Source organism: Ictidomys tridecemlineatus, chromosome 5, assembly GCF_052094955.1.
Source record: "Ictidomys tridecemlineatus isolate mIctTri1 chromosome 5, mIctTri1.hap1, whole genome shotgun sequence".
Taxonomy (NCBI): domain Eukaryota; kingdom Metazoa; phylum Chordata; class Mammalia; order Rodentia; family Sciuridae; genus Ictidomys; species Ictidomys tridecemlineatus.
Window position 1 is genome coordinate 56,445,373 of NC_135481.1, and position 25,305 is coordinate 56,470,677.

The window sequence follows — 25,305 nt, forward strand, 5'->3', positions numbered from 1 at the left end:
TTCCCCTGCTTATGGGCAACCATCATTCCCCCAACTTCATTAAGGTGTAGTATTTACTGTGAATAACTTGGTGTTTTGTTGTTTTTGTTGCTGCTTCTGCTGCTTTTGTAGTGGTCAGAACCTTGAGCATATTAGGCAAGCACTCTTAAGACTGAGCCACACCACATAGCCCTCCTCAACTTGTTTGTTTATGGATATATAAATGATTAAATCTTATTTATCACCTCATATACTTTTTTTATGATGAGAATATTTAAGTTCTATTCTCTAAGCAATTTTCAAGTACACAATACATTCTTATTAACTATAGTCATAATGTTGTGCAGAAATAGACAACTAGAACTTCTTTATCATAACCAAAACTTTATGACATTTTACCCATATCCTTCCTTACCAGTCTACTCTCAGCTTTTATAAATTGAACTTTTTAAAAGATTTTACATGAGTGAAGATTATACAGTATTTATCTTTCTCTGCCTAGCTTATTTCACTTAGTATAAAGTCCTATAAGCTCATCTATATTGACACAAATGACAGGATTTCTTTTTTTGAAAGGCTTAATAGTATTCCATTTGAGAGAGAGAGAGAGAGAGAGAGAGAGAGAGAAAGAGAAATTTTCTTTATCTGTTATCCATTGATGCATTGGTTTGAGATGTTGGCTATTTTAAATAACACTACAGTGAACATAGGAGTTCACTACAGTGAACATATCTCTTTAACATACTTATTTATTTGTATGTATACCCAGAAGTTGGACTGCTGAATCATGGTAGTTATATTTTTAACTGTTTGAGAAATCTCCATCCTCTCTTTCATAATGGCTGCAATAATTTTTTTTCCACTAACAATGTGTCAGCATTCCTTGTTTTCTACATTGCTAGTAACTTTTGTGCTAGTTCTCTACATTGCTAGTGACTTTTCTGTTTTTGATAGTAGCCATTTATTATCTTTTTGATAGTAGCCATTTTAATAGATATGAGTCAATATCTCATTGTGATTTTAATTTGTATCTTCCTGGTAATTCGTGAAGTTAAGAGTTTTTAATATACCTGTAAGCCAGTTGTATGTCTTCTTTTGAGAAGTATCTATTCAGGTCTTTTGCCTATTTCTCAGTTAGGGATTTTTCTTACTATTGAGTTTTGAGTTCCTTATATGATTTGGATATTGACTCCTTATCAGATTTATAGTTTGCAGATATTTTCTCTTATCCCATAGTTGTGTCCTCACTCTGATGTTTACTTTATTTGCTATATGGAAATTCTTTTTCTTTTGAGGAAGTCCTATTTGTCTGTTTTTGCTTTGTTATCAGTACTTTGGTGGTTATATCTAAATGTTATTGCTCAGAACAGTGTATTTGCAATTGATAACTTTTTTCTTTATCAATTGCACTTACCCTTATATTTTATGGTTTTCATGACACAGTAAGCCTTCTTCCTATGTTTTCTTTTACTAGTTTTACAATTTTAGGTCTTATATTTAAGTCTTCAACAAACATTTTGAGTTTATTTTATTATGTAAAATAATGGTCTAATTGCATTCCATTCTATGTGGCTAATTCTCTCATCACAATTTGTTTAAAAAACTTTTCCCCTATTGTATTTTCTTGCCACTTTTATTGAAAATCAGTTAACTGTATATGCTTGGGTTTGTTTATGGGCTTTCTATTTTATTCTATTGCTCTCTATGTCATATTTTTGGTCTGTTTAATGCTGTTTTGATTATTATAGCTTTATAGTAACATATCGAGATTGCATGATGTTCACTTCCAGTTTTGTTTCGGTTTGCCCCAAGATTGATTTGAGTATTTATTTGTGGTTCCCTATGGATTTTAGCATTTTTCTTTTCTGTTGCTATGACAAATGTCAGTAGAGTTTTGATAGGAATTGCATTGAATCAGTAGATCATTTTTGTGTACTGGGTACATTTTAACAGTGTAGATAGACCTTCCCCAGCTTAACAGTCAATCAATATAATGACTGTTTTACTTTAGGATGATGAGAAAGTGATACACATTGAGTAGAAACTACCTTAAATTTTGTATTTTGACCTTTTCCTGGACTAGTGATTTGTGGTACAATATTCTGTTATAATGCTGGGCCATTTAATCTGAAAGTGTAAAAAAAGTAATTACATTTAAAATAATGACTAATAAGTAAGAATTAACCATTGCCATTTTGCTAATTATTTTCTGATTGTTTTGTAGGCTTTTTGTTCCATTCTGATTCTCTTGCTGTCTTCTGTGATTTGATTTTATATATATGTATAGTGGTATGGTTCCATTCCTTTTTCATCTCTCATGTATCTACTATGAATTTTTTCTTATTTGTTACCGTGAAAGGCTGATGTAAAACATATTTATACCAGTGTATTTGCAATTGATAACAACTTTTTTTCTTTATCAATTGCATTTACCCTTATATTTTATGTTTTCATGACACAGTGTATATCCTTTTACATTGTGGATCCATTAATAAATTATTGTAGTCCCTCTTCTTTTTAAAATGCTTATGGGGCTGGGGTTGTGACTCAGAGGTAGAGTACTTGCCTCGCACATGTGAGGCGCACTGGGTTTGATCCTCAGCCCCACATAAAAATAAATAAGAACAAAATAAAGATATTAAAAAAACACATTTGTCTTTAAAAAATGTTTATATATTTTAACCTTTATAGTAAAATTGTAGGCAATTTACACACCACCACTGATTAGACTACTTTGAATTTGGCTATATATTTAACTTTGCCAATGAGTATTATACTTTCATATGTTTTCATGTTACCAATTAATGACCTTTCATTTCAGCCACCCTTTAGCATTTTTTATAAGGTAGGTCTAGTGGTAATGAATGCCATCAGCTTTTGTTTGTATAAGAAAATCTTTATCTTTTCCTCATTTCTGAAGGACACCTTTGCTTTGTAAAATATTCCTGGTTTACTTTTTTTCCCTTTTAGCTCTTTCTGTGTATTATCCTATTCTCTTATTATTTGCAAGGAGTCTGAGAAATTTGCTAATTATCTTACAGAGATCTGCTTTTCTCTTTCTGCTTTCAAAATGCTCCCTTTGTGTTTGCTTTTTTTTTGTGTGTGTGTATATGTGTTGTTGTTGTTGTGGTGGTGGTGGTGTGTGCGTGTGTGGGTGGTGCTGGGATTTGAACCCAAGGCCTTGTGCATTTGAGGCAAGCACTCTACCAACTGAGCTATATCCCCAGCCCTTGTCTTAGCTTTTTGACAGTTGGAATATAATATGTCTTGGGTTGAATCTGACGCTAGATTTTTGAGCTTCATATACCTGAGTCTTCATCTTTCTCCCCAGAGTTAGAAAGTTTACAGCTATTATTTCTTTGAAATTTTTTTTCTGGACTCTTTTTTCTCTCTCTCTTTTCTTTTTCTGAAATTTTTGTGCTGTGAATTTTAGCTCTCTTGCTGGTACCCAGTAGATCTTTTAGACATTCAGGTGGCAAGCCACAGGCATAAACACAATGGTCAGGGCCAGTGACAGGAGTGTTAACTACCTTCAGGAGCTAGCTGTGGGTATATCTCACCCACGACCTGCACAGACGAGACAAACTAGGTTTAAAAGAGCTACCTGCAACATTAAACTAAGAAAGTGGTGAAAAAATCACACAACACAGGCATGTTTTTCAGATTGAGGGTAGGATGGCTGTACGACCTTAAGGGTCAGCTTCCACACTGGAAAGAACACTGGAAAAGAGAATGTGAGCCCAGAATTCCTTATTTTTTATGGGGGCATCAGAAGGTGATAAGGTTTCAAGGGTGGAGTCTCGCTTTGTGTTGTCTCCTGGTCAGCAGACTGATTAACATTTTGACAAGTCACACCCATCTTAGGTGCTGTGTGGTATCTTAAGCAGAGCTAGAGGGGAAGGCACACCTGCATCATGTGATCAATCCCTTGACAGGAAGTTTGCAGTGCCAGGCCTGTGCCCTCAAGAGGCTACTGTGTGTAACACAATCCACACACAGCCCACGGATGGCTTGTGACCAATATACATGTGGCAGGTGGGTATCATTGCTTTTGCAAGCATTTACAAACAGTGTTTGTACTGCATCCCTGGGCTAATGTGGCTATGTGGAAGAAGGTCAGAGAGGTGATAGTTCAGGAATCTGGAGCAAAAAACCACAGAAGCCAAAGGGGGTCACTGCAGCTATACTTATTGTTGGTTTCCTTTGTAGTGAGAACTTGCTAGGTTTCTCTGTGTAGCAAGCCCGGGAGTCCACCATGGCAAAAACTGTGGGGTCCTTAGTGGTCATACAGGGTGGGGAGGGAGGTACACAGTAGCCAAAAGGGCTGTCAAGGTCCTTGTCAGAGACAGTTTACTGGAATTCTGTGTGGGGGGGGGGTGACGAGCAACTTCTGTAGATTGATACAGCAGGAGAGGGAGCCGTTTATTATAGGACAACAGAGCTATTTATACATTTTGCACAGCTTATCTTAATTAGCATAAACTAGATACATCAGTCAACCAATAAGGAATCTCTACACTTAATGGCTGGCTTTTGTTACTTCTCAAACCACTCCCTCTGGCATTTTGCCAGGCACCATCCAGACTTGTTTATGTACTCTAACATTCCCCTGGCAAAATACCAGGTGTTATTTTGACTTGTTTACAGACCTTAACAGAATTCTATGCAAGACAGGCCACTGAGGACTATGGTAGTTCCTGTGCATAGCTGATATTTATAGCCTCCATCTTTTTTCTTTGCTTCTGGCCATACCAGTCTCTTTGATCTTGCTGTGGTATAACTGATGCAGCTCATTCAGGCAGTACCATCTATGGCTGGGGGAGCTGTTCTCCATTTCCATGCAAAGGGACATCACAAGCTAAGGAGATCCCTCTCCGGGTTGAACAGTACTTGCCTTGGGAAGGGGATAATGTAAGCAAAATAAAACTGTTCTTCCTACCTTTTTGTGTGATTATTCTCAGGGTTGTTTTTTATTTTGTTTTCTAGAATACTGCTATTTTTTGTTTTCTTTGTAAGAACATCTTCCCTCTTCTATGTGACTAGATGCCTGGAAGTTGACCTTTATACTATTTGCTTATTTTTTTCCCTCCTATATCCACACACTCCATTGACCCCTAAATATTGCTTGTACCAGTACTTTTCTTTATTTCCACTCCCATCACCCAAATCTAAGCCACCATTGGCTCAAGCCTGGACTAGAGAAACATTCTCCTAAGGAGTCTTTCTATAATTTTTCTAATCCATTTTCTCTTTTCCATCTGTTTTTCTCTAATTCATTGTGCAGTAAGGATAATTCAAATTACTATGTTTATAATGACTTGGCTTCTCATTGGTCTTTGAATAGAATTTACAGTTCTTAATGTGGCCTGTGGAACTGACTTTGGTATGACTTTGGTATATCTTCCGCCTGCATCTCTAACCACCTTTTGGGGGGCTGGATCCCCACTCCACCCCCATATTCAATACATACTGTAGCTCCTTGCCGCTTCATATATAGTCTTACCTCTGCCTGAATTACTGCTAAGCCTCTCCTTCCCTTTGTAATTAATTGTTTTTCATCCTTTGGGTCTAAGCTTAACTGTCATTTCCTTAAGTAGACCTTTTCCGATCATATTATGTTGGCTTCCCTGTTTATCCACATTCATATATCTGTGACTTTTTCACTCATAATATTATTTAACATCTTTTTTCTGTTAGATTATAAGGTTCATGAGAATATGGATCTTTGCTCTATTTTATTATCAGGGTTGCTTCAATGCCTGGCATATAATAGGCACTTAGTTGTTTGTTTTTGTTTTAAGAATGAATGAGCTACACATCTGAATTTTGGCATTTTGTCTCCCCTGGATAAATTACTTATCCTGCCTTTATAAGACTTTGATGAAAACTCTAGCACATACATGTTACTAACATGGAATTACATGTTAGCAAAATTGCATTGAACAAACCAGAATCAGGCACCAGTAAGAATGTTACAATAGGAAATTTAATTTTTATGATATCTGTTGTATGTCCATGGAAGTGGCACTTATTTCTCATTGGAATACACAAAATCTAGGCTTTTATATTATTTCCTATTTTTAGTTTCTTGTGAAACTTTGCATTCTGTTATTATCCTGAATACATTTATAAAAATGAATGTCACAATGTTTTAAAATTAGTAAAAAACATTATTTATACCATTATCTATGTAATTTCATCTAAGCATATAAGAATAGTATAGTAGTCCCCCTTACCCATAGTTTTGCTTTCACAATTTCAGTTGTTATCAGCTATAGTCTAAAAATATTTAGTGTTAAATTCTAGAAATAAAGTCTTTAGTTTTCAATTGCATGCTGTTTTGAGTAGCATGATAGAATCCCTCCCACTATCTCTCACCCATTGTGAATCATTCCTATGTTCAGTGTATCCACACTGTACATGCTACCCACCCACTAGTCACTTAGTACTCACCTCAGATATCAGATTAACTGATATGATATTGCAGTGCCTGTGTTTAACCCTATTTTACTTAATAATGGCCCCCAAATACAAAAGTAGTGATGTTGGCTATTTGGATATGCTAAAGAGAAATGTGCTTCTTTAAGGGAAAAGGAGATAGTCTTGACTTAAGAAAAACAATTGTAGGCCGAGGTTGCTGAGGTCTACAGTAAGAATGAATCTTTGTATCCATGAAATTGTAAAAAAGATAAAATTTGTCCTAGTTTTGTTGTTATACCTCAAAAGGCATTAGATTTACAGGTGGAAAATATAAATAGAAAAAGGGATTTGAGTAATGTCAATGTTTTGCAGCAGAAAAGCATTGAGTTTATGTGGAGACTTCAGCAAGGGGTCCTCTGAAACAAGTTTCAAGTCATTTACTGCAAACGTGAGATGGCTACACAGATTCAGGAAAATATTTGAATTTAAAAAATGTAAAATTATGAGAAAGGCTCTATCTAATGATTTTAAAAAGCTACTACCAAATTTCTGACAGAGTTGGAAAAGTTGAACAGCAAATCTACAATTGTGATGAAACAGGGTTCTTCTGAAGGAAAATGCCCAGTAGAAACTCTATTCATAAAGTGCAAAGAAGGCACCATAGCATGAGACATGGAAGTACAGATTAATTCTGGTAAGAAAACTGCAAATCAGGCATGATACTCAGAAGAATTCCTGTGCTCTCAAACACAAAAATTGTATTTTGAGAGCAAGAGAGACCATATTTTCATAACTTTTGAATACTGCTGTAATTCATCTATTACTAGGCACTGCTAATCTCTTACTTTGTTCAATTTATAAATTTAACTTTATATCATAGGTATGCATGTATAGGAAGAAATATAGTATATATAGGATTCAGTATTATCTGCAGTTGCAGGCATCCATTGGGGTTCTTGGAACACAACCCCTATGAATAAGTACTGTACTGAAATTAGCCAAACATATAATAAATACTCTGTTGTTGAGATAAACATTTTTTTTTATTTTGAAAAATGTATATAAGATCTGTCAAAAATCAAATGGTCTATTAGCTGCTGTTAAGTTTATTTCATAACACCTAATTCCTGTGTTTGTTTGTATTATATAGTCAGAATCTATCCTTAGACATCTATCATTTGAGATATTCAACACTACCAACAATGGGGTTCATAGTGTACATTACATTCAAGTACCTATATCCTTTATATGTACTGTAGTTCACACTTAAGTCAAGGAAGTATCCTGTATTATGTAATTAACCTTAACTTCAGTGGTAGCTCCTAAAACATCTAGTGTGCATAAATTTGATAGCAATAAATTGCAGTTTTCTTCAGTTATACATTTCTTCAGAATACCATATGACTTTTTAAATTTCTAAATCTGAGCTTTGGTGTTTGCATGGTCTAAATCTCTGGCATGATTGTTTGTACTAACATCCTTTAGTATAAATTTGAAATCACCTGATTAAAAAAAACAAAGAATAACATGATGTCTATCTGTGAAAATTTGTTACATTTTAAAAGTGGAGTTCATGAAACCATGTGCTTTAACCAGACCACCCTCAGAATTATGGGAAATATGTCTGATTTATAAAGCCTTTCCCCATTTATCTTAGAATATATGATTATCCATCTCCCTCTGTAGATAGTTTTATCTATTATTCTGATATTGTGTTTCAGATAGGACATGTAAGCACTAACCTTAGTTTTTAGAAATGTTTCTGATTTTTAGTGACAATTATATGAGTATCCTATTCTTTTGTTGGCCCCTCCCCAATCTCCCTGCCTTGAATTCAGGGACATTTAACCACTGAGCCACATCACCAGCCCTTTTTATATTTTATTTTGAATAGGGACTTGCTACGTTGCTTAGGGCCTCAGCCTCCCAAGTCACTAGGTTTATAGGCACTGTAGTTTTTAAATTTCACTGAAGTATACTTCAAGTTGTTAATGTAAATATTTTATAAATTTGGCTGAACTTCTTACAAGAGTTCTTGGTCTTGACAGCTGACAGCAGTTAGGTGATCTCTCTTAATGGACAGCTATCTTTGAATTTTGTGGATTGGGACACAGATATGTTTGGAATTGGTGTTTAACGCATGATAGAAAGGAGAGAAGGAAGGAGAACATGAGTCATCTTGTAAAGAGTCTTAGTCTCTAGAGTTCACTGTATTTCTTAGTTTTGAATTCTTTATATGGCCTGATAATTTGAAGTTGAGAGAACTAATGTGAACTTCAAGTTTTGATTTCAACTTGCTTAGAGAATTCTAGATTCTCTAGAACCAGTATGTTTCAAGGGTTATAGTGAACAGGTTATGGCTGGAGCGGAAGAATGTTGCCTCTTGGTATTATTGAATGACAACCCCTGCCCTCTGCCCTAGCTAAGAACTCAAAGCATTGTTGAATAGCACTAAAATGAGCTGAGACAAGACTTGGGCCAGATGGTCGATATAGGGCTTTAAAAGAAAGGATAAAAGAGTAATCTCAGAGACACTTTCTTATGTTAAGGGACTGAGAAAATGAAGTCTGTCTGAAGCCAAGTGTAAATTATACCACCTTCTTTGGGAGTAAAAGCTGCTATATATAACAACAACAACAACAAAGGCAGTGTAGACAATCAAAGTTTAGGAATAAACTTTCAAGTGTATGATTCTAATGCTTAGTTCTTTCTTACTTTACTTTCAGGACCCATTGCTCCTTTTTCTTCCCTGCTTCTCCAAAATCTATTTGAACAAATTTCGATGGATAATAATAGCAAAGGAAGGAAACTTTTAGAGCATAATTATAACATAAGAATGCCCTTTGTCCAAGAATTACATTAGACGTGCATGCTTTTGAAAACATCCCTTTTTTAAAAAAAGAAAAACTTATTAAATAAAAATATGAATTTTTATTAAAAACCTGAGTTTAGTCTGCTTTCAGTAAAAATAAAGTACAGGTATCAAAATTAAGCAAACCACTTTTTCTTTCCTGTTTTTTGCTTATAAGCTTTACACATATTTAAAATAAACCCATGAAAAAACAGAAATAGTGTTCTGGGATTGGCTACATAGACCAATTACCACCAGCCTCCAAAACCCAACTGAGCTTAAATTTTGGAAATAAATTTGACTAAGACTTCTTCCTCATTCTCTTATATAATGGTTTACATGAAATGATACTCACCTCTGCCAGAAACCCCAGGAATCCTATTCAGTGATTTATTTTTAATGGTCATGGAAGAATTAAAACAACAGAGGTGAGGATTAGGGTTAAAAAAAAAAAGGTCAGAAAAATACTAAATTCTCATTGTGTGGTTTCAGTGTAACAAATCTTTAAAAATACTTGGGCATACCACAATAATTAAAGGGCTTAAGAACATGAAATAAGGTACCTAGAAAATAAAAGCCCACAACTGAATAAGAATGAATTGTTTTATTTTTTTAATTGGAATTTAATATAGGTTACCATGGTGAAAATATTTAGAAGTACTTAGCAGTAACAGTTTTGTGCATCCCTAGAAATCTGAAACAATATAAATAGGCAGGACTCTTAAAGACTCACACAGACAAGTTTAATGTGATTGCTAGGGAGGAGTGTATTTTCTTCAGAGCTATGCAAAGAAATTTTAATTGACTCGATTTTGGCAGTTAGAATCATACAACTTAGCTTTAATAACTCAAATTTTAAAATATTTGCTCATTGCTCTATATTATGACTGTTCAAGAAATACTATTTTTAAACACTAATCATTTTAGATAAACTGTTAAAATACATTTATGGCCTCTATGAGTATGACTGTTTATTACATTTTACCTATAAAAGCTGAACTGTTTTATATACTCTTTATGGAAACAGTGCACAGTCATAAATTAAAAGATGCAACTGTTTGGGATATTTTACTGGTGGTCCTGTGTTTTCCTGCCAGCGGTGCAGCTGTTTCAGGTTTCTCAGGATAACATATAAAAAGTTGTATGCACACTACAAGTTTATGATGGAATTGCCAAGCCAGAGATGGTATGACTCAACTTTCCCAGAAGCAAACTGTACAAAATGTGATTAATCAAAACAGTTAGCTGTACAGTGGTTTGAATCACAGCTATGAAAACCAATCCTCATTTTGTAATAGTTGTCTTCTTAGAGTTGACAAACATTTTCTGGTGTGTGGCTTCTGCAATGAGTGAACAGCCATTGGAACTAAGACTGTGCTTTCCTTTTGAGGATCTAAGCAACATCATCTGGTGTGTAGTTAAAAATTAGCTAGAAACTTGTGTCAGGAATGGAACATTTCATTTCCAATTTGCCTGTAAAAATATTACTCACTTCTTATTTGTATGGTGGTTATTAAGTTCCTTTTGAAGCCAGGTTGATTTTTTTTTAAAGTTTTTTGGGATGACTTAATATCTCATTTCTTATGCATAAGAAATCTTAACAGTTGACATTTTATTATATTCCTGAAGGTAATAAGCAGATAACTTTATAACCATATGGTAGATTTGACGAATCCCTATTTAAGTCTAACATGATCTAAGGCTCTGTCTAATATTTGACAGTAACTGCTTAATAATGGTATTATTCAAAGTGTGATGCATCCTAGGAGAGTATGTAAGATGGGATGTGGGGAAATATCAAAACTTTTATCTAAATTTTTTGTCTCATCCTTTGCATTTTCTATTTATACATATTTTATAATATTTTAATATGAAAAGCACATTTTTTCAAAATAATTAAAATAATTTACTACAGTAATATGTGTATAAAGGTCACATATAAAAGCATACAGTGATTTTTTAAAAATAAGTATACAAATTTGGAGATGAATGTGCAGATATTTTGTCCTGCTATAAATATAGTACCAAGATAGTTTTAAATCATTGCTCAATAAATATTCCTTTCTCCCTTCCCCTTTCTTGTTTCACCCTTGGCAGAGTAGCAAAGAATTAGCACATTAATTTGTGGCATTATGAATAAATTCTAGCCAATTTCAGAAGCTTAACCTGCATCTTATTTTGTCCACTTTTTCTATTTGGTCTCTTATGTTGCCATATACTTTTCACTCACACAAGCTTATTAAATATGGATACAAATAAAATACCAACTTATTATGTTAGAAATATAAGTTGCTCATGCATTAAGATCTTGACACACAGGAAGTTTGAATGAATGAGTAGAAAATGTTCCAAAGTATGTTCTGGTACCTGATTTATTCATTTGCTACACCCATAATTCTAAAATGGGTGAAGCTGCTTTACTTTCTGAGACCTGAAGAAACAATGTGGTTTCCTAACCAGACATTAAAGCAATGCTATAAATATTTGTTTTCCAGTAGTGTTCATAGTCATTTTAAATAGTTGTACCTCCAACTAGGATTGTCCTTTTTTTTTTAGGCCTGTTTTATCTATTTTCATCAAGGCATAAAAGTTTTAATTGCTGAAAAAACTGCTTGTAGTTGAAGAAAAATTGTGTCTGTTTTTTGAGGCCAAAAGACTCTTCTGTACTTATTATTTGAGACATTATTTTGATCTCAGACTCAGTGTAAGAGTTAAAAAAAAATTTTTTGAACATGTGATTTTTCTAAGGTTTCCCGTCCTACAAAGAAGAAAATATACTTTTGAAATACGTGATTTTGAAGGAACCAGTGTGTTCTCTCTCCTCTACCCCATTTTTTTAACATATTTAGGAGTTTGCGTTAAAGCATTTATGCAAAAATATTAGTACTATGGTAGTGTTCTGTTACTGTGTATTTATTGAGTATGCCAGAAAGAGAGCATTTGTTAGGTGTCCAAACAAAAGCCAACAAATAAGTCCTGAAAATTGTGAAGCAGTGAACATATTAATAGCAAGTATTATCTGAAACCTTCAGAATTGCTTTTAAATATTACTGTAATTTGCTTTGCTCTGTAATTAAGTAGTAGTGTAGATGCTCCATGTGTACTGTTTCCTTTTGAAAGGTAATGATCCACTTATAAAAAGCCTGAACATTTCTGTCTCAGAATTCCTCTTTAAAATTGAAATCAGTTTTGCTCTTGCTTTGTAAAATGTTACCAATTTGTGTGTGCTTTTTATATCAGTGTTATACTTTGTTTCCCCCCCCCCCTAGGTATTTAAGCCACGTCAGAGCTGCTTCTCCACAGGACCTTGCTGGAGGCTATACTTCTTCTCTTGCTTGTCACAGAGCGCTACAGGATGCATTCAGTGGGCTTTTCTGGCACCCCAGTTAACCTTTATTTCTCAATTTGTAAGATTTAGACCATGGAGTCTAACCAGGGGGCTAGAAAAAGTAAAGCTGACTTTGTAAAATTATAGCCATATGCAGCTGCATAACAGGACTATCACTAGCAGCTGTGTTAAAGTATTTATAAAGAGAAAATTTCAGAACTAAGCTGAGAAATATAGGAAATACTTATCTGTGAAAAGATTTATTTTCTACTTATGTATTTTTTTTTCTGACAGGATTGAGGCATTGCTTCTCATCTGATGAGAGGAATAAATAATTCACCTATGTATGTTTAAGGTTGACAGACTTGTAAAATCTTTTTAAAAATAAAGCTAGACTTTATAGTACATTTTGTGGTTTTTCTTTTATTGCAGTGTTTTACTTGAACACATTTTAAAATGCCATTTTGATTACAACATTCAGTGTTAATATCCAAGTCTATTATTTCTTCTCATAAAATTTCTTTTTTTCTAATGTCTTCTTAATACCAGTCCAGACAAGTGGATATATTCCATTCTACCAGCAGGTTGTGGCAAGTAAAACCTGACCTGTGATAATGTTACTCCCTTAATATTAAGAATTCAGGGCCTGTTTTCAGCAGTGAAAAGTGAGGGAAACCTTGATCAAGGTGTTATGGTTCCCAGCTGTGAGGCATATGCAGGATAAACCAGAGCACAGCATTAACATTAACCTGCTTTAATGACAGATTCAAAGAAGTAAGTTACTAAAACTTAATACTTAAATGGCACCTTTCACCTCCAATGTGAGCTCATTTTATGTCGAAATGTTAAGAGACTAGAAAACATACATTTAAAATGAAATTTACCTATGTGTAAATTTAGGCTCTGATGTAGTTTTCCATTGATAACTTCAAAGGCTTTTATTATACCCAGGTTTTGCTTAGAGTTTGATTGTGAATAGGATGGACATTTGCAGTATCTAAGATACCTCGTATAAATCTCTTACATAGGCTACTGTATATGAACATAGCATCAAAGAAATTAAATGATCTCCTGCCATATCACTATCACAATAGAAGTCAATTATATGGGTCAAAAGTTATGGAAAACAAGACTTGTTATATTACGGTGAAAGATTTGTGTGTCACAACACTGCCTTATATAGGGATTAATTTCAGGAGTACATTTTTATCTTAATTACACTTCTGTCTTTGATAAAATGAGAAAACCAAGGCATTAAATAAATTGACTAGGCCAAGATCATATGCACAAATTAATAGAAAGCCAGAATTAGAACAGGTTGGTTTGTTTTTAATCTAAGTCCAATTCTAGCTATACCCTACCAGGGTGCCTGTCCTATTCCTTTTATCTATTAGGTATGACCAATGGAAGATTTATTTTTGATACTACAACCTATAAATCTGTTCAAAGAATAGTGAGAACATTGAACTCACAGTTTAGGCTTTGCTGCACTCAACTGCAAAAAAAAAAAAAAAAATCTATTTAAAGAGAATGAGCCAGGCATAGTGGTCTGCACCTAATTTCAGCAACTCTGGAGTCAGGCAGCAAAAGGATCACAGGTTCTAGGGTAGCCTTGGCAATTTAGCGAGATCCTGTCTCAAAATAAAAATTAAAAAGGGCTGGGAGTATAACTCAGTGATAGAACACTCCTGTGTTAAATCCCTACTGGCACAAAAAAAGAGATCATTCAAATGAAACATTTCAAAGGCTTTAAAGACTGACTTTGAGCCTGCCTTAGAAGTTAACTGACCTATTAAATGAAATGGAATGGTGAAAAGATAACCTAATGACAACAGAAATATTCTAAACTGATGGGCTTATCTCCTTCCCTTCCAATGATTTCCTCTCAAACACAAAAACTTTACAAATCTTTCAACTCTTTAATCCCCAGCCTTTTAACATTTTGTAATACTACAGCAGAAATGATCAACAAAGTACTGTATTACATATTTGCCAGGCACTTTTCTCCCTGCTTTATGTATTACCTAATCCTTACAACAGTGCTAATATTTTCCCTATTTTAACAGATGAGGAAATGCAAGTTAAGTAACTTGCCAGGAATCAATACAACATAAAAATAGCAGAGCTGGGATTTGAACCCAAGTGGTCAGGCTCCAGAGTCCATACTCTAGAGATAATTGTTAAACTGTCAAGTATATAAATAACAACTCTGCTAAAACCAGAAGTCTGGGTAGTCAGACTTCATAAAACTTCTAGGAAGGTTTAAAGAACAAATATTTTGACCTTCTATGGGACATAAATGACATGAACTAAATGATCTTGTTGATATCCTGAGAAGTTCTGAGAAAGTCATTATATTGAAATTATTTTGCTAACAACTACCTTCTTTTTAAAGCAGATATTAAAAGAATGGAATATACAAATATTTCTTCTAAAAGCTTTTCTTAGAAGCTATCTTTTGGTGGTCCACAGGTGGTAAGAAAAATCCAATTAAGGTGGCAAGAATCTGTTAAAAAGTTATCAAAATTTTAAAAATTGTACCCAATGAGTTTTCTAGCTGTTATTTTCTAGAATTTACTTGAGATCACATCTAAAAGTTTAAGGTGAACCTAGATTTAAATAATGAAATAACACATTTATTTACCCACTCTAAGTGAAAAGGGTAAGAGTTAAAATACTAAATGAAGCATTTAAATATTGTTTTCTTTATAATTACAATATATTCTGTCTAATTAAGGGTTGATATGAACATCATTTATACATGTACTTTCCAGCCTAACATCAGCATACAGTTCTTGGGTTGAGTTTCAAAACAGTTTTGAATTTCAGTGCATTTAGGCAAGAAAGGGTTCTAAATCACTCCTGAAAAGGATACATGCTATGTGTTTCAACTACAGAACATTCTGGGAAAGATCAAACTGTGACAAGTGCTTTGTCTGGTGGTAGTAATGCATATTGTATTGTTTTCAGTTAGCTATAGATTTTTGTCATCTAATTCAGTGTTGAAATACTTCACACTCCACTGTGTTTTCAAAACACAATATTCCAAGTCCACTTTTCTTGTCCTGATATAAGTATGTACCGATAATAAAAAAGTTTGTGGCTGGGCTGTATATATGGCATAAATGTTGAGTTACTACATCCATGTCACTATGATTTGTAGTATGGTAAGCAACAAGTATGAAGATGTGTATAAGTATGAAGATGTATCACGGTAAGACTGTGGTGCAATTGTTCACTTTGCTGCTGTATTAAGAAAGTAGCTATAGACAGTATGAAAACATGAGTAGGGGATGTTCCAGTAAAACTTTATGTACGGGCTAGGGTTGTGGCTCAGTGGTAGAGTGCTCGCCTAGCACATGCAAGGCCCTGGGTTCGATCCTCAGCACCACATAAAAATAAAAAATAAATAAAGGTATTATGTTAAACTACAACTAAAAAAAGTAAATATTAAAAAAATACTTTATGTACACTGAAACTCAAATTTCATGTTTTTCACATGTCACAAAATGCAACCATTTGAATCTCAGGTTGAAGGCCAGAAAGGTGGTGAACCAATACTACAAACAGGTGGTGAGCCAGATTCAGCCTGAAGAATGTGGTTTGTGTGTCCCTGCTCTAAGTAATATCATATTTTAATGACTTTTTATAGTGATAACCAGTACTAGAGAAGTACTTACGTAAAATAACAATACTCTTTCACTAAATATGACTAAAATGTGTTATTAGTACCTTCCTAGGTAGATAGCAATTATTCTATCTTCAAAAACGACTTCCTAAGACAGACAATATTTAAGTGTATTTAACGGATAAACAGATGTAATTTATATTATAAAATAATTACATAGTATAATTTAGATAAAAATATAGTTAGTACATTTAGTTAAATTTTAATTTGGTGAGTTTATAAAATAGCAGGGCAAACTATAAGGGTTAAATAGTAAAGGAATGCTACAATTTTATGAAATCACATAAGTTGTATTTCATTACATATAAGTCTAGTGGGCAGATGGGAAAAACATTTACAATTAAGTGTTTGAAGCAATTTGTGTGTTTCCTTCTGAAAAGACATTATCTGTCTTTTGCCGTTTAAGAGGTGGATCTTCGCCATACTCTGTAATAAAAGCAGAAAACATATTTTAGATAAGATACTTAACAGTTGAAAGTACTATTAAAAAATACAGGCATTTTTTAAGCATTGTAATATGGCCAATTTAGATATGAAATAACATTCCTGTGGATTTATTACTTGAATGAAATAGAATTCTGTTTAACTGAACATTTGGAGAAACAAGTCAAAATTGAATGGCAAGGGGTGTGAACCAAAATAATGAACTAGAAGCAATTTCCAAATTTAATAGTGTATCCCAAAGAAAGATACAAGTATTATAATTTCATTAAATTCTCCAGAAATTTCTCACCTAGATTTATGGTCTGTTTCTTGTAGAGTATAGAAGCAGGAATCTGAAAGGTGATGCAGAGCATTTCCTTGTTAGGGGCCACATTTCTTACTAGATGAACTGAACTGCATGCTTCCAAGGAAATGCCTAACACTGCTCCAGCTTGTTGCTGAACATCTTTAGCAGGATTAACATCTTTAGAAAAGCTGTAACAGTGTACTATGGGAAGGAGGTCACTGCTACATGGCTGCCCATCTAAAAGTGATTTGAAAGCACAGAGAAACTCTATAGCCTTTGCTGGCAAATTCATGACAATGTGGACAGAGTGTTTTCTTTCTTTTGGCAGTGCCAGCTGCTGCATTAACTCTTCTCTGACTGGTCCTTGGAGAAAGTCTTTACCATCCAAGTTGAAGACTTTCACCTTTTGGTCTACTTTATTTAATTTACAATTGTGTAACAGCCATTTATGGGATTCAGGATTAAGATCATTGGCAAATACAGTGCAGTTTTTCTTTGCTGCTGGAACAGCAAAGGGCCCAACTCCAGCAAAAACATCAAATAGGACATCCCCAGGCTTTAGAAGTTCTGTGATACGGCTGTGTTCTGTGGAGAGGCGAGGATTCCAATAGACTTTTGAAAAATCAAATTCATAGGTGTAGTTGTTTTCCCGAACCTGAAAAAGTCATATAATGTTTTTAGTCAATCTGCTTGGTCCTAAATTCCAGCCACTGATTTTGGAAAGGTATGCCTAGTCACATGAGCACACACACACATTTAAATTTACTACTATTAGAGAAGTAACAGTGCATTTAAAGGCACTTTAATTAGAATTCTGGTGTTTATGCTATTCTTGGGGCCAGTTAATATCTTGAATTGAACTTTTTCATGAGGAAAGTCATCAATGTCAAATAGTCATCTACCTCAATCCCAAAAGGCCATGGAGTCATTTCCAGATCACATGAGGAAATTTTCAGAAAGGCCAACTGGCTGACTAGTTTAACTAGACTCTTATGTCATAGATGGAGAGAAAAAACATCATTTAAAACAACACAACACACACATCTTTAGAATAAGTAGCTAAACTAAACTGTAGATAGCAATTCTGCATAGCAAACAAGCTTTCCCTTTTTTTATAGTTTTCAGTTAGTAAAAGGGAGGCAATGGTAGCTGTGTCATTAAGTTTTGAGGTACTTTACTATTTTTAGACAGCTATTTGAACTTTGCAAATTTCATGCCTATAAACGAGAGCCAGTTTATAGAGTAATCATTCCCATATTGTTATTTCTTTTCCCAAATTTGAGTTTTCATGGATAAACTAAATACAGTGGTGCCGAGTCTTGAACAAAAGTAGTTTCTTTTGGGTCTATCACAGACACATTTGAAGACAGAAAATCAAATTATAATCATGGAATATGACTCAGCCATTGTGTTAATACCCTTATTTTATTGAGGAAAAAAAATCAAAGATTAGAAAGTTCCTAACATATAAATCCAGTAAAAATATATCTTCTATCTCCGCCTTTCCTGGACCTTAATTTCAAATTTGAACGTATTTTTGTTGCCCTTCCAGCCTCATCAAACGTTCCAGAGTTGGAAATGTTTTTGCAAGTCTCTGCCAACTAAAAGTATCTCTGGGTGTAACCAGGAAGGTTTAAATATGTCTTTATCCTACAACTTGCTTTTTTTGTCAATTAACCTGTCAGAGGGCAATTTATTTTAACAATTACGGAGATAAAAAATATTTAATGATGGAGTAGTCCACTGGATTTAACCAATTCCTTTGAAAAGGCTTTATCTGTGAATATCATTCCATCAATAGTACATAAATGTACACAATCTTCAACTTATTAATATTTGATGTTATAAATACTTTAAATCTTTTTCATCTATTACAATTCTAAACATTATTCGTGATATACACCATACTAGAAAAAAACAAAAGATTTTGTACCTTGGTCATCATGTTCTCTTCTCCAGATAGCACTTCCATTTGGAAATTTCGGTATGTATTGTCAATATTATTGATTTTATTTACTGCTGAGGTGATTCCTGGATTTTTGTCAATCATAACTTGGCCTAAAAGATGAAAAAAATTCATAATAAAAATTGCCTGCTGGTTGCAGAACAAAAACTAGTGGAAATATTAAATGAATTGTCTTTTCCTTCGGTTTAAAGATTTAAAACTATAATGTGTGTAATGTTGCATACAATTCTAAAAATTCAACAGATCACTAAAATTAATATCTGACAGTATCTAATACAAAAAATATATGGGTACTTTTTTTTTTTTTTTCCATTTCTGAGGATTGAACTCAGCAGTGCTCAATCGGCTAGGTCTCCAGCCTTTTTTTATTTTTTGAGACAAAGTCTTGCCAGATTGTCCAGTATGGTCTCACACTTTCCATCTTTTCTACCTCAACCACCCAAGTAGCTGGGATTAAAGGCATAGGCCACCCGCACCTGGCTTATTTTTCCATGTTTTTATTAAATCTTCTCAAATGTACATCAAGTGAGCAAAAAAGGTAGACCATAAGGAATTGTAAAGAATGGAAAGAAGAGATGCGAATACACTGGCAACAAATGGTCTCATAAAACACCAGCAAAAACATCTGCCTGTCACCACTGGCCTCAAACCAAATGTTTGTTTTACTGTGGGTTTGAAACCAGTGCCTCCACTTTGGAAATCTACGTCAGCAAAACAAAGTTTCCAACAACAATAAGACTCTTTAGAGTTATCTAAATAAAACATTATTTACTTCAATTGTAATATCACAGCAGAAAAGCTATAAAGTACATCAGAAATGGCATATTGATGCTTTTTAACTGAAGTCTGTTTTTTGTCAGCACTTCAAAAGTTTATCATAATCTATATATCTATCTGTACCTCATTGCATAAGGAAAGATAATTTGTTAGTAAAAAGTACTTAGTAGCAGAAATATGCTGAAATACAATCAGAATTTGTCTTAATTTTCCCAATAATTAGATACCTGATTCTGAATAATATCTAACTCTAATAAATTGTTACTTTTATTCTATTCTGCTTCAGGTAACTGAACTCAATTTTTGAGTATTCAAGTTTATTTTAAATGAGGAATGAATTTTAAAAATAAAAAGTAATTCTGAAGTTCTATGATAAAAGGTTTAAAATTACTACTGTATGGAAATATTTTCTTTTTAAATTTTGAGTGCCTCTTTATGAGACGTTAAAAGTAGAAATGAAATAGTAATGTTTGAGTTAGGGTAGACAATGACTATAGGAAATCCTACACTTGATATCAGTTACAATTATAAGGATCTGCTTAAGTATTTATTATGTTACCATTAGGCATTATCAATCCCTTTCATCAATTAAAAACAAAGGAAATGCCTAAGAGCACAGTTCTAAAATTCTACCCATGCAAATTACTGTATTCTACACCTTTTAAAGCTGAAAGTAATTCCCAGAAGTTCTGAAAATTATTCTTAAGATTTCTGAAGAATGCATGGACATCCAATATTTCTATAAGAATAAGGATAATTTTGATTAGTCTTCTGTTTTTTATCCTAAAGAATCAAGGTCTCAAGTTTAAACCTGGAGCTACAGATATAGGATACACATAAACATTATTTCTAAAAAGCTAGGAACACTAAAAAAAAAGTATGGTGAGTAACATATAGAAGAGGTTTAATTAGTTGAATCAACGAAAACATAAAGTAAGCGATGTTGTACTTTTGACGATACAATACTCAAATTCATGAAACTTAGTACTGAATATTGTACCAAGGGCCTAATAGTCTTGTGCACCAAAAGGAAGAATTCTTTTCAAGATAGAACAAATTTTTCTGTATTGGTCTACATAAAAACCTGGACCAGCATGTAGAGACTGCTGACTCGGGAAAGGGTATTCCAAAATGGCCCTCAGAAGAAGATATGTGGCTGGAGATCTGGCTTAAAATTAAAATGATAAACTGTTCTGCTTCTATAATCTGGCATTTCAAAAAAATTAAGAAATGAAAATAGAATTTGCTATTTGTTTTCCAGTACATGAATATCACTACAACTCACCTACCAATTAAATGCTTGAAAGGGAGCTGATGATCTCGAAGATTCAGGTGTGCAATATGTCCAACTCGGCTAAACCCTGAAATCACATCTTGACCTTTAGGAAGCACAGCTCTCAAGATTTCTTCTGACTTAAAGTTGTCATAAGTTAGTTCCAAACTATATTTAGAAATCTGTGGATTGACATTAAGTTGCTTTAAAGTACTGAGTTCTGCTTTCTCAAAGGAATCACAAGTAAACATTTTATAGGGATCCAACATAATTAGTCTACTTTCTTCATCTTCTGGATCTTCAATCACCCGCTTTATGCCTGGGCGCTGCAGTGCTACCCTTTTAAGGGATCGCATCAATCTGCTGACTATTTCTTTCCTCACTTTAAGCACTGGAATGGTGACTGTCTTTTTAAAAGCTGTTCTATCAAGTTTCATCATTCCTCTAACATCAGAAGGTGGTGAAAATAACTCAGAGTCTCTTTTATTTGCTTCTATTTCTGGCATGGTTGAGAATCTTTTTCTTTGACCCCAAAAGAAAATATCAGGCACTTTCCTAAGCTTTTGTGTCACTGTTATCCATGCTGGTGGGATCAGCAATTCTGATACAGTTGCATTACAGTTTTCCACCTTCAGAAGTCTTGAGAATATAAATGGCCTCCATACAACTCTTTAAAAAAAGAAAGAAAGAAAGCATCCATTTTAAAAATACCACAAAGCTACAAATGAACACATTCACAATGACTTTTGAGATAAAACTATTAGTTTCAAATAACCTAAATTCTCATAAATAAAACAATCTATGGGAGAAGTATACTATCTTTTCCAGAATATGACTTTTATAAATAGTAAAAAATGTGGACTTTCATCCCACATTATGCTACATCATTACTGATCCATCTTACTCAATAAGCCTTTGAATCTACAGAATGCATTTGGGATTGGAAGCCTAATATTTGACTCAAAGTGTTATGTTTAAATGAAATGGTTATTATATACAATATTACCAATAGCAATATAGTGCTACTGGATACACTTGTGGGTGCTTATTGTATCAGATGCTATATTATAAATATCGGGAGGTGTGTAGGGTTGCATCCTCATTTTGTAAAAGACCCGCGTAAGCGAAGGCTCAGAAGTAAGTTAACTCACTCAAAGTCCTTTGCTGGTAAGTAGCCGAGCAAGGACTAAAACCAGGTAAGACTGACCTTAGTGCTTGTGTTCCTAATACAGTATATTGTTAGGTTGTTTGTCTTCCGTGCTTTACTGCCACATGTCCTAACTTCAAACCAGAGTCTAACGTATTTTGAGGACAAGGGGCTTTCCTGAATGTTTTAAACACTGTCATTCACTTTGTTTTCTAAAATAGCAAACAAGTAATTGTAAGGGGAAAGGGCCCGGCACCAGAATCCTGTAAAGCGACAAAGTCAAACCTCACACTCAGGATTCAAATTGCGTCTAGCACTTTTAACCAGGTGGGTGATGCTTGGTAAATTTGAGTCACGTTGTCCCATTTGGAAATGTGGCTAAAAGTTGGTATAAAACAGCATTTTAAGCAGATTGCTTATTACCCAGTACTCGAACCTAAGCTAAACCGGACGGCAGGGTGGCCTCGCAGCACTTCCGCGCTCCAGCGGCCAAGGCGACGTGCCGCCCCAGGGCTGCACTATCAAGGGTCCCGCGTATGACACCTCACCAATTGCACCTTCCCAATTCCAGGGTCGTCTGGCAGCTGGCTTGAAGACCAGACCCCTCTCACCTCATGCTCTGGTGCTGCTCGAAAATGGGTCGCAGATGGTTTGGCTGGCCTTCGATGGCGTCATCACTGTTCGCCGCGGAGGGGCACCGTCATCAAATCACGACGAGTGGCTCCTTTCTTCCTTGCCCTAGTGAGGTTTCCGAACCCGGAAGGGTCGGGACGGTAACTCCGCCTCTGGAGTGATTAAGGACTGGAGCGTAGAGCACGAGTTGAGGCACGCGGATGGACCCGGGAGTCCACCAAGGAGTGGCATGGAGGCGTTTTGGGGGAGCATCAACGCTGAGCAGGGCTGGCTCGTCTCTTCCCAGCCATCTGAAGAGGTGGCGGCGGCCGAAGAGTTGAGCCCGTTGCTAAGCAACGTAAGTGGGCTCCGCTCTTGCGCCGGCGCTGACGCCTTGCAGCACCCCTTAAGTGCCTGCCAAATAAGAACTGGAAAAGACCGGGGAGGCGTGGGGAGAGGCATAAAGTTGGAGCCTGCCAATGGGTCCCAAAGGCAGCAGCCGAGACTCAGATGAGATCCTCAGGCTTACGAGTGTGGCCGCAACTTCCCACATTCTAGGGATAAAAGTTTTCTTTCTGTACCGGCTCAGGTGGAAGAGATGCAGCACTGAGTGGAGGAGGTTGGGCACCCGACAGGATTGAGCCACCATCGCTTTTTGTTAGTGTCCTTGTCGCCTTCCAGTGTCCTCCACCAGTTTTGTGAGGTCTTTGCAAGAGTAACGAGATGTTTCTTTTCTCGACTTAGTTATTGGAGGGCTATGAACATCTCAATAGGGAGATCTGTAGTGTGAAGGAATGGAGGTTGCCTGGTAATAAGCACTCATAACATTTCCCTTTTTTTATTTAGTTATTTTTGCGGTGCTAAATATATTGACTCATGGTCTTATGGCATGTGTTATACCACTGAGCTGTGTCCACAGCCTGCACCTCCGCTTTTTAACTGAAATTCTTGAAGAGTTTTGCTCCCAACTGCTATTGGGGACATGGTATTCTCAAGGATATACTTGCCAAAGAATCTTGAATTGTTTCTATTTATTATATTGCCACTGCAAGGTATTCCTAACCATTGTTCCAATTGGGAGAACTAAATGCATTAAGTATAAAAATAAAGATTTGATTTTGCAGCCTTAGTAATAGGAAGAACAGTTGTGGACAGCACTTCCACAAGCTGACTCAGGGTTTCTTAAGGAATCACATGAACTGAGTCCATGTTCCTCCTCTCAGTCCTCATCCCATTCCTATCTTGTAGTCACAAAATTAGTCATGTCTCTTCCTGAAACATACCTGGACTCTGTACTGGGAGAGATGATTTTCCTAGGAAACCAGATTCCTGAAGCTATATCTCTAGGAGGTGAGAAGGAAACAAAAGAAAACCTGTTCTGATTAAGCAACTAGCATGTCCTGCAAAGCCTTCTTGTTTGTGGGAGATGATCTTCATAACCTCTCAGTGATTTACTGGGCAAAATTTGAACTTCACTCTCCAGATATTTAACACTATTAAATTTCTGTGCTTACAGGAACTTCACAGACAGGTATTCCCAGGGGTTTCCTTTGGTTTCTCAGTCTTTAATTTGATGAATGCCATCATGGGAAGTGGCATCCTTGGCTTAGCTTATGTTATGGCTAATACAGGTATCCTTGGATTTAGGTGAGTTTTTTTTTCTTTTAATTTCATTTTCATTGTACATTGAGAAGAAAAAAGTTAGGTTCCAGCAGCTACAATTATACAATTTCTGTTAAAATTATTTCTGAGATTTTAGTGATTTTTTTTGCTACTCTTGTTGCTAATCTGTAGCTTAACGAGGGGGATGTGTTTGAGGAATTTTCTGGCAATTTCATTGTTGTGTGAATATCACACAATACAAACGTAGATGGTACTACACACCTAAGCTGTATTCCATCTGTTGTTCCTGTGCTATAAACCTGGATAGCATGTTACAATACTGAATACTATAGGCAATTATAACAGAATAGTATGTGTATCTAAACAAACATAGAGAAGATACCGTAAAAACAGTATAAAAATAATGCACCTGGGGCTGGGGATATAGCTCAGTTGGTAGAGTGCTTCCCTCACATGCACAAGGCCCTGGATTCAATCCCCAGCATAATAATAATAATAATGCCCCTGTATAGGACAAAAACCATGAATGGAACTTACAGAACTAAAAATTGCTCTGTGTGAGTCAGTGGTGATGAATATGAAGGCCTAGAACATTATTGTATACTGCTATATGCTTTATAAACATTGTACACTTAGGTTGAAATATATTTACAAAAAAAAAAGTTTTTTCTCTTCAATAATAAATAACCTTAGCTTATAGTAACATTTTTACTCTATAAACTTTAAAAAAATTTAAACTTTTTGGCTCTTTTAGCCTAGGCTGTATTCCACCTATTGTTCCTGTGCTATAAACCTGGATAGCATGTTACAATACTGAATAATATAGGCAAATAAGATCATAGTTAGCTTAAAACACAAACACTTGTATAGCTATGCAAAAAATATGTTTTTTCTTTATATCCTCATTCTAT

General features: G+C 34.9%; 3 protein-coding genes across 8 annotated transcripts in view; 2 read left to right on the forward strand and 1 right to left on the reverse strand.

The window, feature by feature from the left end:
- Nucleotides 1-22,767, forward strand: part of Mnat1 (MNAT1 component of CDK activating kinase) — a 235,271-nt gene extending 212,504 nt beyond the window's left edge. The window contains exon 8 of one of the 2 annotated variants that reach the window (XM_078050016.1): nucleotides 22,731-22,767. In XM_078050016.1, coding sequence (XP_077906142.1) covers nucleotides 22,731-22,752 — 22 coding nt within the window. In that variant the 3' untranslated portion in view covers nucleotides 22,753-22,767. Of the gene's footprint in view, nucleotides 1-12,519; nucleotides 12,984-22,730 lie in introns of those variants that run through there. The other variant, XM_005322767.5, reaches the window with a different exon arrangement.
- On the reverse strand, nucleotides 14,475-22,922 carry Trmt5 (tRNA methyltransferase 5). 3 transcript variants are annotated; one of them, XM_005322770.5, is made up of 5 exons: nucleotides 22,771-22,922; nucleotides 21,029-21,681; nucleotides 18,930-19,054; nucleotides 17,000-17,651; nucleotides 14,475-16,692 (listed from the first exon to the last, which is right to left on the reverse strand). In XM_005322770.5, the coding sequence occupies exons 1-5, from the start codon at nucleotides 22,773-22,775 to the stop codon at nucleotides 16,607-16,609; spliced, it is 1,521 nt and encodes a 506-aa protein (XP_005322827.1). In that variant the 5' UTR covers nucleotides 22,776-22,922; the 3' UTR covers nucleotides 14,475-16,606. The 3 variants fall into 3 exon arrangements, with proteins under 3 accessions (XP_005322827.1, XP_021580448.1, XP_077906139.1); XM_021724773.3 differs by having other exon boundaries at nucleotides 22,708-22,867; XM_078050013.1 differs by lacking the exon at nucleotides 22,771-22,922 and adding an exon at nucleotides 22,596-22,713.
- A 67-nt stretch (nucleotides 22,923-22,989) lies between these two features.
- The window catches only part of Slc38a6 (solute carrier family 38 member 6), a 55,959-nt gene continuing 53,643 nt past the window's right edge, over nucleotides 22,990-25,305 (forward strand). For 2 of the 3 annotated variants that reach the window (XM_005322771.4, XM_078050014.1), the window contains exons 1-2: nucleotides 22,997-23,129; nucleotides 24,288-24,418. In XM_005322771.4, coding sequence (XP_005322828.1) covers nucleotides 23,022-23,129; nucleotides 24,288-24,418 — 239 coding nt within the window. In that variant the 5' untranslated portion in view covers nucleotides 22,997-23,021. Of the gene's footprint in view, nucleotides 23,130-24,287; nucleotides 24,419-25,305 lie in introns of all 3 variants that reach the window. The other variant, XM_013357469.4, reaches the window with a different exon arrangement.

What these genes read in the sequence shown, in the direction of transcription:
- Trmt5 (XM_005322770.5), bottom strand. An exon ending in CCCTTTCAAGCATTTAATTG is followed by an intron (nt 19,055 to 21,028) that starts GTAGGTGAGTTG and finishes TTCATCTTTTAG; the next exon opens with GCCAAGTTATGATTGACAAA. An exon ending in GAAACAGACCATAAATCTAG is followed by an intron (nt 16,693 to 16,999) that starts GTGAGAAATTTC and finishes CTTTTATTACAG; the next exon opens with AGTATGGCGAAGATCCACCT.